This window comes from Nannobrachium achirus (assembly GCF_963921795.1).
Source record: "Nannobrachium achirus genome assembly, contig: SCAFFOLD_251, whole genome shotgun sequence".
Lineage (NCBI taxonomy): Eukaryota > Metazoa > Chordata > Actinopteri > Myctophiformes > Myctophidae > Nannobrachium > Nannobrachium achirus.
This window is the reverse complement of record NW_027664698.1, coordinates 39,003-56,667: the sequence shown is the minus strand read 5'-3', so window position 1 is coordinate 56,667 and position 17,665 is coordinate 39,003. Positions and strand designations below refer to the sequence as shown.

The window sequence follows — 17,665 nt, the reverse complement described above, 5'->3', positions numbered from 1 at the left end:
GAGATCGTTGAAACCATTCACATTCACACTGTACGCCTGCTGCCTGATTGAGCGGCGGCCGTCAGCTCAGCTGTGTTCTCCAGCGAGGCTCCGATGTTTATTTGTTCCATAAGCTAGTTTAGAATGCGGGCTATGTGTCGGTCTCCAATTGTCAATTATGTGTCGGGCTTTGGGTCGGTCCGGGCTGACGTTCTAGCCGGGCTGGGCTGGGCCGGGCTCACTTTTTTTGGCCCGATTTAAGCTCTGGTGGCTTGTGTGGGACAACGACGACATGGATGTGTTTGTAATGACAACTGGTACCACATTCATGAAAAATAAAAACACTTTTGACCACAACAAATAGTGTAAAAGTGATAGGCTTACAGGCTCCACTCTATGCTATGAGAGCTGCTGGGTTCTGCTGGGGAAACTGGACAACAGGGGCATTTCTGCCTACTAGACCCCATGGACAGTCTTTTTGGATCAACATAAGTAGGAAAATGAGCCTAGAAGTGTTTTAGGGAGGAGCTGTCCTTTAATGTTGCTAAGGTATGGCAACTTTTGCGAGCGTGCAAAACACCAGTCACGTTGCCATACCTTAGCTTTTGCTGAACTGACGCCGCTGGGCTGGGCTGGTCTTCTTGGCAGCAGTCTGTCCGTCCGTCCGTCCGTCCGTCCGTCCGTCCGTCCGTCCGTCCGTCCGTCCAGCTCAAGGACACTCAGCCTCTGCTTTTGTTTGTAAAATAACTTCCAGAAGTTGTTTTGCAGGAAACGTGGCTAGAACAATACCATTTGCTATGACCTTTATCATATTCATTTTTATTTAGGAACAAATGTTGAGGTCCTTTTGTGCTTTGTTTACCCAAAAGACAGACAGACAGACAGGCAGGCAGGCAGACACAGGGTTTCAGGGTGAAGGATCCATTTGTGCTGTAGCCCTCAGCTGAGTGTTTGTTTACGGCCTGTGCGTGCGTGTGTGTGTGCGTGTGTGTGTGTGTGCGTGTGTGTGTGTGTGTGTGTGTGCGTGCATGCGTCTGTCTGCCTGTGTGTGTGTGCGTGTGCGTGCATGCGTCTGCGCCTCTCAGCCCGGGTTCAAAGCCCTGCTCTGCTCTTGGCTTCGCTGTTCAGTCACAAGTGGCTGAAAGAATGCTGTGTCACTGAACTCTGAGACAGACAGACAGACAGACAGACAGACAGACAGACAGACAGACAGACAGACAGACAGGGGCGTCACAAGGGGGGGGGGGGAGTGGGACTGGGACTGGGTTACTAGGGCCCAAGGTGGAGGGGCCTTATTTTATTTTTTTTAAGATTTTGTTTTTTGGGCTTTTTATGCCTTTATTTGATAGGACAGTAGACTGACAGGAAATGGGGAGAGAGATGGGGAATGACATGTGGCAAAGGTCGTCCAGATCGGGAATCGAACCGGCGACGCCAGCAAGCATCATAGCCTAGTATGTGGTATGCGCCTTGACCACCAGGCCAGCGGGCGCCCCAAGGGGGGGGGGGGGGGCCTTATTTTATGTTTTAACTATTGAAAAATAGCAGATATACAAGCTCACAGCGCGGCACCGGTCATGAAGTGTGGGTCATGACCGAAAGTATAAGAGAGAGGGAGAGAGAGAGAGTGAGAGGGAGAGAGAGAGAGAGAGAGAGAGAGAGAGAGAGAGAGAGAGAGACCCCCCCCCCTCCCCCCCCCCCCCCCCAATGTGTCCGTCCGCCGCATCAATGAAGGTTTAATTTCCTGATTCCTTCATCCGTCCAAATGAGCCGTCTCCTGTCCGTACAGCATCTCTGCTGGTTTAAACCCATAAACTCCTTGTGTTGTGTTGGGTGCTTCTGGCGAGCCAGCCAGGAGGGCCGGCGGCCAAAGCAAATATTTCCAAACGGAAAGGGGGGGGGGGGCTCCGGGGTCTGGCACAGGCCAGCAGGGAGAAGTGCTCGTGTTATTTAGACTTTAAACATTTTTTAAAAGAAAATTCTCTGGAGAGGATGGAGAGAAGGAGGGGAAAAAAGAGCGAGAGGAGAGAGGGGGGGGGGGGGACGTCTTAATCAAGTTAAAAGGGCGGCCTCGAGTTTTCTGGAAAAATTAGACAATCCGTCCATCTCTGATCTATCCTCGCTTCACTCCAGCAGAGGAGAGAGAGAGAGAGGGGGGGGGGGGGGGTGGGGGAGAGAGAGGGAGAGAGAGAGAGAGAGAAGAGAGAGAGAGAGACGGGTTGAAACGCAGAGAGATTAAGAGAGATGTGTGGTGTTTGAGGGGAGCATGTCCGCTGGTCCGCTGCCTCTCAGATAGCCTTGGCTGTATATATATTTATATATATATATATATATATTTATATATATATATATATATATTTATATATAACATTTGGCCTCGCGCTGAGCTCCGCAGCCATGTAAACATCGTGCGGTCACAGTTACAGAAACTCTGAAAGAGAGAGAGAGAAAAAGCTCTTCTTATTTTGGAGAGAGAGAGAGAGAGACAGAGAGACAGAGAGACAGAGAGAGAGAGAGAGAGAGAGAGAGACAGACAGACAGACAGAGAGACATAGAGACAGAGAGAGAGAGAGACATAGAGAGAGAGAGAGAGAGAGAGAGAGAGAGAGAGAGAGACAGAAAGAGAGAGAGAGAGAGGGTTCAGTGACTCTGACATTTATTGCTGAACCAGAGTTTTTTAACCCCCTTGTTTTGTTTTGTTTTCTTTGGCTGTGCCTCGCCGTGTCTGTCTGTCTGTCTGTCTGTCTGTCTGTCTGTCTGTCCAGGACGGCGTTCTGGACAGACAGACACGGCATGGAAATGGCCCGCGACCCGTTTCCGGATACAAGCGGTTGAAGATGGATGGATATTAGGCCCGCTAACTAGAAAAAAAAATAGTGTTTGCCTATAGCAAGGCCTATAGCAGTGTTTATATTATATAGACCTATAGCAAGGTTTATACCAGTAAGACTCCCTAAATCAGGAGATAAGCGACCGCCACGTTGCATACACAAACTTTAGAAGTCAATGGTAGCCAATCAGGAGGAAATATGGGAAATGGGACAGATCCATGTTGAAGACATGACTGTAGAGATACTGTGTACCGCTTTGTGTGATTTTAGAGCAAAATCTGTAGAAGCAGTGTCCAAAAATGTGTTTTTCAAGAATCGGCCCTGATGGTGGCGCTAGAAGAGGGCCATATGAGAAATGAGGTTGTGGTTTGGCAGCCAGCTGTGCAAAGTTTGGCATGGATCGGGGCATCGGTGGCGAAGATATGAGTAGGGGAAATGTGTGACGTGTGACTGACAGACTGACAGCCGGTGGAGGATTTGATAGTAACTGCGACCTGACGGTCACAATTATATAGGCTTATAGCAGTGTTGTACCCGAACGCGTTCATTGAGCGATCGTGAACTGAACGTTCTTTGTGTCCTCTTGATGAACGTTACTGTCGAACTCGTTCATTCCGACGTCCGTGAACGGCGCTCGCCGGCCCGTTCGTGCGGCGGTCCACAGTCGCCTGTCCTCTCGTCTTTTTCATTCACGTGCACCCATCCACATGCGGTGCCGTCTGCATGCAGCTATGGGTGCTTCTCTTCACATGAAGCTCTGTGAATCTCCTCCTCGTTACGTCTTCTCTTCACATGAAGCTCTGTGAATCTCCTCCTCGTTACGTCTTCTCTTCACATGAAGCTCTGTGAATCTCCTCCTCGTTACGTCTTCTCTTCACATGAAGCTCTGTGAATCTCCTCCTCGTTACGTCTTCTCTTCACATGAAGCTCTGTGAATCTCCTCCTCGTTACGTCTTCTCTTCACATGAAGCTCTGTGAATCTCCTCCTCGTTACGTCTTCTCTTCACATGAAGCTCTGTGAATCTCCTCCTCGTTACGTCTTCTCTTCACATGAAGCTCTGTGAATCTCCTCCTCGTTACGTCTTCTCTTCACATGAAGCTCTGTGAATCTCCTCCTCGTTACGTCTTCTCTTCACATGAAGCTCTGTGAATCTCCTCCTCGTTACGTCTTCTCTTCACATGAAGCTCTGTGAATCTCCTCCTCGTTACGTCTTCTCTTCACATGAAGCTCTGTGAATCTCCTCCTCGTTACGTCTCGCAAGTAAAGCCTGACTATACTTTGTCATATAACGTCTTAATTGCCGAAAATAGCTGATCCGCAAGCTCACAACGCGTCGCATCCACAAGACAACGTGAGCTTGTAGATCAGCTATGTTAACCTGCGCGACATTTAGACACTTCTGCCTTCACAATAAGGGTGCAGGAAGACTGGGCACCTAAACATTGTGGGCACCTCAATGTTAAGTTGGATGAAATAATTGCTGTGTGTGGTTCTATATGGGCTGTGTCAATAATTTTGACAAATACTAGCTTGCAGCTACTTCTAAAAAAATACATTTGAATAGCCAAACGTACAGTATAAAAATATTATGGTTAAAAAAAGAAATGAACTAATTCATTTTAGACGTTTTTGAACTTGAACTTGTTGAAAGTGAACTTTCCCAACACTGGTATATCCATCTCTTTCCGTGGGAATTTACTGGAAGCTTTCTTGTACCACACTTCCGGTTAACAGCAGACATACAAGCTCACATCTCGTCGCAGATGCAACCGTTGTGAGCTTGTAGATCACACTCGGCTGCGGCGCCGGAAGATCCGTGCAACTTCTGCGCAATGCATTATGGGATGTTGGAAAGTTGTGGATAGCAACCACACTAATAAAGACATGGTAAACGGGCATGGATCCATGCATGGCACCTTGGCACAAAGCGCTGCCAGCACTGGCATCGATGCCCCTGCCGATGTGAGACGCTCAGTTGGCAGACTTGATTGATTGATTGAAGACTTTATTAGAAGTTTGCATTGGAAAAGGTACAGTTTCATGACGGTACAGTTCACTGGTACAAGGTCTACTAAAAGGAGATCCATGAAAAGACTAAGCTTATTTCCATTGGAAACCATTGAAGTATCTCATATAACATTGAATGACAGACAAATAGAACACAGTACTATGCAGTAGATATGTAAAGAAAAACAAAAAAGAAAACAGTAAGTCTAAACAAACAGTATATACAAAGAAGGGGCAGGGGAGGGTAGGGTTGGGCTAGGTTAGTTTTTTTACCAGTTGCGAACGGCTGCTGCCTGTAAGTGGTTTTTTCATCATCACTGCATGTCCTTCTGTAGACCATCTCACAACCCGCTACGGCCCGGTGGGGTTCCATGGCCCAATACATATCATTTAGGGGGTCCTTGACGTGAAAAAGTTCTCACGCTTTTTTCAAAAATAGCAGATCTTTGAGCTCGCAGCTGTGAGCTTGTAGATCTGCAATTTATTTTATAGTTAAAGGGATATTCCACTTTCAAAAAAACTTTTGGTCACTTTATCGTCTAATCAGGCTTTCATGAACACCCTGAACAGTTTTTAATTAGCTTGATTCAATATTTAGATATTTGATGTAAATGTTACCAGGCCCTCCAGGCCCAGGGCCTCTCTCCACACACACCCATTGTAACTTCAAACTCCATTTTAACCATGACAGATTCATTAAAAACACACATTATTTTTTCTGTTGACTCATACTACCCTCCTAATACGTGAGCAGGCCGTGTTTTCTCAATAACCCTTTTCATTTATTTTTAATAATTCTTTGGGAAAATGAGAAAAATAAAATACAAAACAAAATTGTATTTTACAAAAATTAAAGAAAGTATAAAGAAAATATGGAGAAAAAAAAAACGTATTAGGAGGGTAATATGAGTATGGAGTTTGAAGTTACAATGGGTGTGTGTGGGGAGAGGCCCTGAGCCTGGGGAGGCAGACCCATGCAAGGCAGAGTTTTTTTTTTAAGTGGAATATCCCTTTAAATCATAAAATAATGGTTAAAGTGATGATGGGTCCCAGGTCTTAATTTAATAAATAAGACGTCACATGACTGCTGCGTCAGGCAGCGTCCGGTAAGAACTGGAGTCATCACCACTTCTGGGTAAAGAGCAACCAGAAGCGCCCATTAATCTTACCATGTTTTCTCCCTCCTTCAAAGAACGTTGTTGCACAACGGCCGTTTGCACAACCGGGGGCAGATGCTTTCATTTGTGTGTGTGTGTGTGTGTGTGTGTGTGTGTGTGTGTGTGTGTGTGTGTGTGTGTGTGTGTGTGTGTGTGTGTGTGTGTGTGTGTGTGTGTGTGTGTGTGTGTGTGTGTGTGTGTGTGCTTAAATGCAGGGGCGTCACACCAAATTCTGGGCCCTGGGTACAAGGATTCACTACGGGCCCCCCATGAATGTTAACTATTGAAAAATAGCAGATATACAAGCTTGTAGATCTGCTATTTTTGAAAAATCGTGAAAATGTGTGCCAAGAAACCTATGTTTCCATGTCAGTGATGCTCAAACTTTTTCATGTGAAGGACCCCCCATCTCAAAATATTTAGTTCCAGGGACCCCCCAGAAGCAAAATTTGAGTTATAAATGTTCACTTAAAAAAATACATATTTTCAAAGATTTGCGCACATTTTCACGACTTTTCAAAAATAGCAGATATACAAGCTTGCAGCGCGGCACTCGGTGCCGCGCTGTGAGCTTGTATATCTGCTATTTTTCAATAGCTAAAGTATAGGGCCCCTCCACCTTGGGCCCTGGTAACTCAGTACCACTTTCCTACCCCTTGTGACGCCCCTGTGTGTGTGTGTGTGTGTGTGTGTGTGTGTGTGTGTGTGTGTGGCAGAGGGCCAGTGGCCACTGCTTGCTTGCGTGACAACAAGAGGTGGAAGAAGTACTCAGACTCATCTCGTCACATTCCTAAGACAAAAAAACATTTAGTAAATGTACTAGGGGTGTAACGATACATTTTAATAGCGTTTCGATACATATCACGATACATGGTTGACGATACGATACATGGACGATATTGGTTCATTCATGGCGATACGATACGATTCAATGATTTAAAATCGATACAGTAACTATTTAGCAAATAAATTAAATCTGTGTGAAAGGTGTGGATAGTGCAGGTTTTTAAGGGAAACATGTATTATTATGGATATAAATAAGTAAACACAGTGATTATCTGCCAAATACATGGACATTGTATATTGATAAACCTGCACCTTGACATGAACCCAGAGATTACACACATTTATCGATAGACCAGTGTAGCTACAGTATATGGAAAGGAAAAGTAATTAAACCCCTCATTTTCATTTTTTCTTCTTAAAAATGCTAAATACAATGCACAAGTAGGTAGTATTGATACAATCGATTCTTTGCACTGCCGATTCGATACGATACAAAATAAAACTACATGATTCGATTAAAGCTGTTTTCATTTCCATATACTTAAGTTAAAAACGATATTTCGATACAGTTACTATATCGTTACACCCCTAAAATGTACCCCCATTGATTCCGGAATCAATGGGGGTAAATTCATTGTAATCAAATTATTGTCTTAGGAATGCGACAAATACAAAAAAAAAAAAAAAAAATCATTGAAACTCAAGTCTCCATGGTCAATAATCAATAGAAAAAAGTCAATTTGGGGGTGAACTACTCCTTTAAGTAAAAGGTAATTATAAGTACTTGAGTAAAAGTACGTACTTTCGTAGCACTGAAGGTCACACTTCATATGCTGCTGGACCCCGACACGCACGCACGCACGCACACACACACGCACGCACGCACGCACGCACGCACGCACGCACGCACGCACGCACGCACGCACGCACGCACGCACGCACGCACGCACGCACGCACGCACGCACGCACGCACGCACGCACGCACGCACGCACGCACGCACGCACGCACGCACGCACGCACGCACGCACGCATGCACGCACGCACGCACGCACGCACAGTGCAACCCTATATATCCATTCCCAGTGTTCTGCGCATCAATAACGTGCTGTGTACACAAGCCGTCTTTTCTTAATGAAATCGTCATGCGGAACTAATTTACTGTCTGTTTGTCCAGGCGGAGGAGACCGAGGAGAGCTGGAGATCAGGTTTCCTTTCTGGGGGAATTCTCAAAACCCTCGCAGAGTTAAATTAAAGAAATATAAAAATACAAATAAAAGAACAACTGCCAACAACTACAGACATTTATATTTACAGCGCGTACAAATGATACTTAGTGATACTGATATTTAGTATTTACAGTATCGACTGCTTCTCCAACATTTTCATTTCAAAATGAAACCCCCAAACTAATTATGTGTTGTTTCATAATGAAACCCCCAAACTCATTATGTGTTGTTTCAGGGTTACTTTTGAAAGGGAAGAGAAAAAGGCTGTTATTTCTATTAGCTTGGAACCTCTGTCCACACACAGAGTGAGTAGACAGGTTTCTGAACTGTCCACAGTCCTTACCCTTACCCTACCCTCCCTGCCCCTTCCTTGTATATACTGTACATACTGATTGTTTAGACTTACTGTTACCTGCCCCTTCCTTGTATATATTGTATATACTGTACTTACTGATTGTATAGACCTACTGTTTTCTTTTTTTCTTTACATATCTACTGCATAGTACTGTGTTCTATTTGTCTGTCATTCAATGTTATATGAGATACTTTAATGGTTTCCTGTTGAAATAAGCTTAGTCTTTTCATGGATCTCCTTTTAGTAGACCTTGTACCAGTGAACTGTACCGTCATGAATCTGTACATTTTCCTATGCAAACTTCTAATAAAGCCTTCAATCAATCAATCAATCCTCCTCTGAGACACAGAGTGAGTAGACAGGTTTCTGAACTGTCCACAGCCCTCCTCTGAGACACAGAGTGAGTAGACAGGTTTCTGAACTGTCCACAGCCCTCCTCTGAGACACAGAGTGAGTAGACAGGTTTCTGAACTGTCCACAGTCCTCCTCTGAGACACAGAGTGAGTAGACAGGTTTCTGAACTGTCCACAGCCCTCCTCTGAGACACAGAGTGAGTAGACAGGTTTCTGAACTGTCCACAGCCCTCCTCTGAGACACAGAGTGAGTAGACAGGTTTCTGAACTGTCCACAGCCCTCCTCTGAGACACAGAGTGAGTAGACAGGTTTCTGAACTGTCCACAGCCCTCCTCTGAGACACAGAGATAGTCTGGACAGGAATGGTGTTTAATTGCGACCGAAGGTCACATTATACCCTGAGAAATCTCATAGCTTATCTGACTGTCAGTATTTCTGACTGTCAGTACAGGAAGTGATGTCACGTGATGTCAGTGTGTCACAGTGATGTGGTACAGAATGACTCATATATGGGCATAAAAAGGATGTCACGTGACATCACTTCCTGTACTGACAGTCAGACAAGCTACGAGATTTCTAAGGGTATAAAAGTCCATATGGTCATTCCCAGAAAAAGAAAAAACCTTTTATGCCCATACATGGAGATTTCTGATGTCATAAATCCCAGGCCGAAAATGAGAATGTTAGGGTACCCCCTTATGCCCATATATGGAGATCCACAGGCATCAAATCAAGGCCCTAACTCACCAAGGCCATGCTTGGCATTACTTACGTACGTTTTATGCCCATGTATGGAGATTCCTATATTGTCAATATTAAGGACATTATTAAGGATATTATGTTATAAATATTAAGGACATATATGGGAATGCCCATATTTGGTAATGTCCACCATATATGGGCATGTTTTGACATAACATAACTATCATGAAGGGGTCTACGTATATGAATAACTGGTCCCATATACATCACTGGCCAGATGGCCTTGTCACCCTGAGGTCGCAAGTCACCCTGAGGTGTCTTACTAGTTATAAACAATTCAATTATATGAAGATCAGTTTGAAAATGGCTGAAGTGTTTGTTCCTCATCTTACTGGGACCCCCGGCCCCCCACTTCAGGCTGCGACATACATAAACCACTGTAGCCCTATTCTATACCGTGGTTATTTGAAAATAGCCGATCTACAAGCTCACAACGTGTCACATCGCGATGCGTCGTGAGCTTGTAGATCTGCTATTTTCAAACATTTTATACTTTCACTTTTGGTACTTTAGGTACATTTTGATGCCAATACTTTCGTACTTTTAATCAAGTACATTTTGAATTCTGGACTTTTACTCGTAACGGAATATTTCTATATTGCAGAATTTAATACTTTTAACACCACTGTTTTAGAGCCACTGATCTACACAAATATTCTTTCAAACGCACGCACACACACACACACACACACACACACACACACACACACACACACACACACACACACACACACACACACACACACACACACACACACACACACACACACACACACAGGTCCAAAGTAAAGTCAGCTGACAGACAGAGCTGAGTTGCGGTGATAAGTGTGTTGTTGTCAGATGACCCCTGCGACCCTCTTAGTCCGTCCCCGTCCGTCACACTCTGTCACTCTGTCCGTCACACTGCCGTCACACTCTGTCAACACCGACGTGTCATCGAGTGTCACTTTGACCCTCGTTAAAACAACAACACTAACGGTGCTGAGCCCAGTTTAAAGAGGCGGTGCCATAGTTTAGTACTTGTTCTGTTTTGTATGTGTCTATGGAGTTAACATTACTCTAATAGGCCACCTGGTGTGGTTATAATATGTTTTGTATGTGTCTATGGAGTTAACATTACTCTAACAGACCACCAGGTGTGGTTATAATATGTTTTGTATGTGTCTATGGAGTTAACATTACTCTAATAGACCCCCAGGTGTGGTTATAATATGTTTTGTATGTGTCTATGGAGTTAACGTTACTCTAATAGACCACCAGGTGTGGTTATAATATGTGTTGTATGTGTCTATGGAGTTAACGTTACTCTAATAGACCCCCAGGTGTGGTTATAATATGTTTTGGATGTGTCTATGGAGTTAACATTACTCTAATAGACACCTAGGTGTGGTTATAATATGTTTTGTATGTGTCTATGGAGTTAACATTACTCTAATAGACACCTAGGTGTGGTTATAATATGTTTTGTATGTGTCTATGGAGTTAACATTACTCTAATAGGCCACCTGGTGGGGTTTTAATATCTTCTCTTTGTATTTTTGGTTTCTTCCTGAAAGCTGACAGCCTGTTTGTCAAAAGGCAGATGTAATGAATCATAAACTGTTGGTGTGGATAACTTCAGCTGGGTCACCACCCACTATGACCACTAGGCAGGAGCGTGTCGCTATAGAGTAGTGAGGTGTGAGGTAATTTACACATCCTACCTACCATCCTACCTGGTTCGCGGTTTTCTTCCCCCATTCTGAATTCCCATAGACCTTTTTCATATCGCGTCATATAAGAACTGTGTTCCAGTTATAAACAAATTATCTCAGCGGTTTGACTCATATGGATATGAAGAATCAACTGATGGTGAAAAAACGCTAATGTTACTGTCGCCGAATTAGTTACATTTTCGCTAGAAACAGGCTTTATCATTTCTGAGTGACTGACTATCATAAACCATAAAGAGCCACCTCGCCGACAATATTGCAAAGGCTGTTTGTTTATTTTTGGACCACAATGCTTATATGAGAGGATTTAAGGTGACTCAATGTTATTCTCCATAGAGAATTACTTCAGTGGAACCACGGGATGAGCGAGTCACGTCATGACTTCACTGCTCTATAGAGGGTATGACTTCACTGTTCTATAGAGGGTATGACTTCACTGTTCTATAGAGGGTATGACTTCACTGTTCTATAGAGGGTATGACTTCACTGTTCTATAGAGGGTATGCGCATGACTTCACTGTTCTATAGAGGGTATGCGCATATGCATAAAGTGAATGGCATATCGAGTGGCAAATCGAGTGGTTTAGTGAGTTTAACGTTGTTCAACATTGTTTAATGCAGTCAGATAGGACTTTTCTGCTTTTCTGTTTGGATGTTTGGGCTGTCAAGGCCAGAAAGTCATTTTTGCCACTCAGTAGGCGTTCCTGCATAACTTCAGGTATGATGATGATGTCATGCGCATACCCTCTATTTCTACAAGTCATCTTTTTGACAACCAAACCTAACCCTGTCCTCGGTGTTAAGTGTTGGCTATCTTAAATACCAATCCCAGTGATATTAGCTTAACCCTGTCTGTCTGTTATCCTGAGCCGTTCCAATCTCACCCGTCTCTTTCTCTACATCAGACCTAGTCTGGGATCACTTCACTTTTCAGGGTTGTAACCGGTCTGGAGCGGAAACCACAACACGTCATGTTGTAGTACTCAAGGACTACAATTTGAAAGATCAAACCGGATTCAGTTTTGACCCCAAATATTCCCCTGCGCTCAAGGACATACTTTTAGGGCCTACCTAATAAACTCCTTGATGAGGAGTAGTTTTGCTTTTGAAAAATTAGTTTGGTATATGCATCTTTTAGTCCAACTGTTAGCTTAGCGACTGGCAAGACTACACTAGGCTACTGGAGCATTTTAATAGGGATTGGGGAAACAAACGGAGGGAACCAAATCAAAGCGACGCCGCTTCGTCTAGTGGTTTCCATGCTTTAGGCGGAAACCAAACGGCCTGTTGTGAACGAACACCAGGCTTTCCCCCAGAAAGCCTGGTAGGCGAGGTTACATCAGACCTGAGTTGCTTCTGTTTTTCTCCCTACACCAAACCTCTTGGGCAAACCTGAGCTTGTGAAGACATGAGATCAAACCTGAGCTTGTGAAGACATGAGATCAAACCTGAGCTTGTGAAGACATGAGATCAAACCTGAGCTTGTGAAGACATGAGATCAAACCTGAGTGTGAAGACATGAGATCAAACCTTTTCCACCTCAAACTGTCACTCACCGTAACGTTGAATGTACTTGTAGACAGTTTGCAGAGCCGTTTTTGGGCCCATGGGGGCCCTAAGCGTGATTCTGCTAGGGGGCCTTCCTGCGGGCGCGAGCGTAGCGAGCCCCCGCGAAAAAATAATAGGCCTAATATTTTTTATCATTTTTTAATCCATTTTATAATGGAAATATATATATATATATATATATATATATATATATATATATATAAATGAATAAATACAAAACGACAACAACAGGCAACGTATTTTTGCTGTTTGAAAAATAATAGGCCTAATATTTTTTATAATTTTTTAATCCATTTTATAATGGAAATATATATATATAAATAAAAAATATATATAAATGAATAAATAAAAAACAACAACAACAGGCAACGTATTTTTGCTATGTTTGATTTGTTCTTTTCTTATTTAAACACCTGGAACACCTGCAGCACCCCTAGGCCCCCTTGCCTACCCCTTGGTAGGCATTTCGCCTACCAAAATGTCATTCCTGGCTACGCCCCTGCACTGGCAGAGTCCTGCTCAGCAGCCACTGTGCCAAATTCACTTTCACTTTCAACGGTGTGGATGCTCGGAACGAGTCGGAAGCAAAGAAAGTCACCACAGTTTGATTTGATCATTCCTTAGTCAATTATGAAGGGATTTCAAAAATTAAAACGTCTCCATATTGCTTGGGAAGTCTACTTCGCAGAGAAACCATGGCCTTTGCGATTCGCTGATCGCGGGATTTCGCATCGCGATTTCGGTTTGAAAACGATTAACCATGCAGCAGTACGTTCTTTTCTGCAGAGAGGAGGGGGGCGGTGGGGGCCTTTTTGGTCGGGGGGCTCTACGCAGACTGCGTAGTCTGCCTATAGGGGGCGCCGGCGCTGACAGTTTGATTCATGTTCCAGCAGAAACAGGATAGTTTCTGTGCTCATTTGAGCTTGAATGCTTTGTTTATGTATTTATTTATGGTGCTTGCTTGCTGTTTCCTGTGTCCTTCACTATAAAAGCACTGCTGAGGGAGGGTCAGTGGCGTCAGTTCAGCAAAAGCTAGGGTATGGCAAATCATAATAACTGATCATTATGTTTTAGCGGAGAAAAATCACAGCACCTCTTCTTTAACTGTACCTGTTAATATACGGTTGTGCTCAAAATTATTCACCCCCCCCCCTGCAAATCTATTGGTTTATTGGTAAAATTCACAAACTGACAACTGAACTAAATAAATAAATCATACAAGAATAATGTAAATAGCTCAAAAGTAACATTTGTTGTGTTTTTTTCCAAATTCAATGCGAAATGCCACTTTCAACGCCACTTTCACTTTCAATTATCCAACTCTTAATTACACCTGAAAACATCTGTAATCGAATGCAATCGACTAATCAAGAGGTTAAATCGTTACATCAGATGTGCAATCTGGCCTGATAGAGATTTGAAGTGTTGACTGTGATTAGAGCAGTCAGAAACATGGCTAAGTTTAAGGAATTGTCAGAAAAGTTCAGAGAAGAGATTATTGCTTTGTAGAAAAAAAAGGAAAAGGATATAAAACAATTGCAAAGACACTGAATGTTCCATAAAGTAGAGTTTAGAGCATAGCTGACAAGTTCTGAGTCAAAGGAACAGTGGTTACACTAATGAACACATTTGTCAGAGGGGGTTGGATACAGGGACGTGCTGGCCATTGGTAAAAGCAGGACAACTCCCGAACGGCCGGTTCATTCCCGGCCGGTCCAGGCCGGCCATTAAGAAAACATTAAAATAAAATGTCAGCCTTCGTTCCATTTTGGGGGCTGGGCGGCCAACAAAGTAAATCATCACTGTCGGGCAGAAACCTCGTATCTCCAAGTTTCAGATTTGTAAATTTTTTCGCAAAGCAAAGCCCTGCTTCATCATACAAGGCCGTTGCACAAAAGTAGTGAAAACAGCAGATCTACAAGCACACAACACCTCGCGGTGCGAGGCGTGCTTGTAGATCGGCTGTTTTCACTAGTTTAATTATTTTTTTTAATGATAAATACAAAACAAACGGTTTTGGACATACAAGGTTTCCACCCGACAACGACGAAATATAATTCATGTACAGTAATTGGCCCACTGGCTTGTCACTTGTCATGATCTGAAATGGCAAATCTTTGAGTAGCAGCAGCGCTATAGAGAGAGATCTCTCTATAGCGCGCATTGAGGGCCTCTACAACTCTTTTTCCCGGGCTGAATCAGGGGCCCAGCACGTCCCTGGTTGGATAATTTCAAGCACAACTTGTATGTGTGAATAAAAAGTCTAAAATGTGTCCCTGCAGATGTGGACGAGTGCTCTGAGGGGAACGGCGGCTGCCAGCAGATCTGTGTCAACATGATGGGCAGTTATGAGTGTCGCTGCCGCGACGGGTTCTTCCTGAGCGACAACCAACACACCTGCATCCAGCGGCCCAAAGGTTGGCACACGCACACACACACACACACACACACCTGCATCCAGCGGCCCAAAGGTTGGCGCACGCACACACACACACACACACACACACACCTGCATCCAGCGGCCCAAAGGTTGGCGCACGCACACACACACACACACACACACACACACACACACACACACACACCTGCATCCAGAGGCCCAAAGGTTAGTGCACGCACACACACACACCTGCATCGAGCGGCCCAAAGGTTAGTGCACGCACACACACACACCTGCATCCAGCAGCCCAAAGGTTAGCGCACGCACACGCACACACACACACACACACACACACACACACACACACACACACACACACACACACACACACACACACACACACACACCTGCATCCAGAGACCCAAAGGTTAGCGCACGCACACTGCAATTTCAAAGTGCATCTTTTCTAGTTGTTTCGTTATAATACACAAACAGGTCTGGCCATATTATCACCACAGATATGCTCTTAAATGTGAAAAACATATTTTAGATTTTTTGATTTCATGGAGATTAGAGGTTTCAGCACCAACTCCAGCGTACACATGGAGGGATCCAGACTAGATCATGGGATTCTCAGAGTGGGTGCCGTGGCCCGTGGCACCCTGGGGTGCCTTGACGTTACAGTTTTTTTCGATTGCTAAAACACATTTTTCAAAACTGTACGTTTGTTTCAAAACTGCACACACAAAACTCCAAACATCAAACACAAATTGCTAAACCCTGGCATCCCTTTGCAAAACAACTCTTTGCCATCAAATCTCTTAACATGTTCACAAAATGGAACTCGTGTTTTCATTTGGTAAACACAGCCATATTTTCACATGACACACACATGCATTCATTGAATAAACACAACTAGCTTTTGGCTGAACACTACCAAGCATGAACAGAACACTGAAGAGCAAAATTGAAAACACAATTGTCGAAATGGAACACACTGAATGAATGTCAATTACTCTGGTAAATGAACCAATTCCCTTTTTGTAAAATGACCCAGTGTATGCCCACTAATCTCATAGACAAACATAAAACAGCACACAAATATGCAGACAAAACATTTTATTGACTGTAGGTCCAAACGTTTACCCCCAAACACTCCAAACACACAATCGGCTGTTTTCAATAGTTTTGTGCGACAGTATGATGTAGCAGGGCTTTGCTTGACCAAAAGACGTACACATTTGAAACTTGGAGATACAAGTTTTCTGCCCGAGAGTGACAATATTTTAGTGATTACAGTATGTTGCGAGGAAAACGTTGAGATAATAGCCATTTTGGTTAGAACTGACTGAAAATAACTTTGTACTTCAAGTTTAAAATTATACTAAATAATATTTTTTCAAGTGTCCAAATAAATTCCAAATATTATCAAATGATCTCGCGGCACCCCTGGACTGCCGTCGTGGCACCCCAGGGTGCCCCATCACCCACTTTGAAAACCCCTGGCCTAGAGTGCCGCATGAAGCCCTGACAGGCCTCAAAGCCCACATCTCCACAAGCCTCCTCCATGGCCTGAAGCAGTGGGACCTGGCTCTGAATTGCTCGCCTGACCCGAAAGTTTAGAGATTTGAATATTTGTGTGTTGTGGATTGATGCTTTGAGATTTTATGTGAGAAGTGTGTGCAAACCTGAAAAGTGTGTCTTGTGTTTTGACAACAAGGTGATGTGAAATTTACATCAGAGTGTAAAGAAGGAAAGTCAGAGTCTAATATGATAAGGAAATCTAAAGTAGTAACAAATTGAGTCAAGCGATTGGGGACAGAAGTAAAGGTTGTGAAAATTGTGCCAAATTTTTGAAAAATGTGTTTTAGCAATCGAAAAAAACTGTAAGTCCACAGGGTGCCTCAGAATACTTTGATAATAATTTATGTGGAATTCATCAATATCACTTGCACTGTACTTGGTGCCTTCTTTTTCAGTCCTACAGTGCACCAGGTCTCTTCGCCAAATATAGCAGATCTACAAAAGCAGAGATTTATCATGAATAGATTTTTTTTGCTGTAAACCGCTCCATAGAGTGGCTGTGCGTGTGTCTGTAGCCTTTTTCCTCAGCATTTTGCCATAGCAAAACGTGTGTGTGTAGCATAGCCTGTACATCCTAGACTCAAATCCTAGTCTGAAGACGTTATGACCACCGCTCACTTCACATTGGGTGTGATCTTTTTTTTAAAGATTTGTTTTGGGACTTTTTATGCCTTCATTTGATAGGACAGTAGACTGACAGGAAATGGGGAGAGAGATGGGGAATGACATGTGGCTAAGGTCGTCCGGATCGGGAATCGAACCGGCGACGCCAGTAGGAATCATAGCCTAGTATGTGGTATGCGCCTTGATCACCAGGCCAGCGTGCATTTTTTATGTATTTATTCATGTATTCATTTTATTTAGTAAAAATTGGAATCCTGAGTACAGTACAGTACAGTATCTCTCTCTCTCTCTCTCTCTCTCTCTCTCTCTCTCTCTCTCTCTCTCCCTCTCCCTCTA

The 17,665-nt window shown here is 43.7% G+C and overlaps 1 protein-coding gene across 1 annotated transcript in view; it reads left to right on the top strand.

Moving 5' to 3' along the window:
- The window catches only part of LOC308280839 (uncharacterized protein), a gene marked incomplete at both ends in the record, with an annotated part of 85,934 nt that overhangs the window by 34,734 nt on the left and 33,535 nt on the right, over positions 1–17,665 (top strand). The window contains one exon of the mRNA XM_080755158.1: positions 15,024–15,158. Coding sequence (XP_080611284.1) covers positions 15,024–15,158 — 135 coding nt within the window. The remainder of the gene's footprint in view (positions 1–15,023; positions 15,159–17,665) is intronic.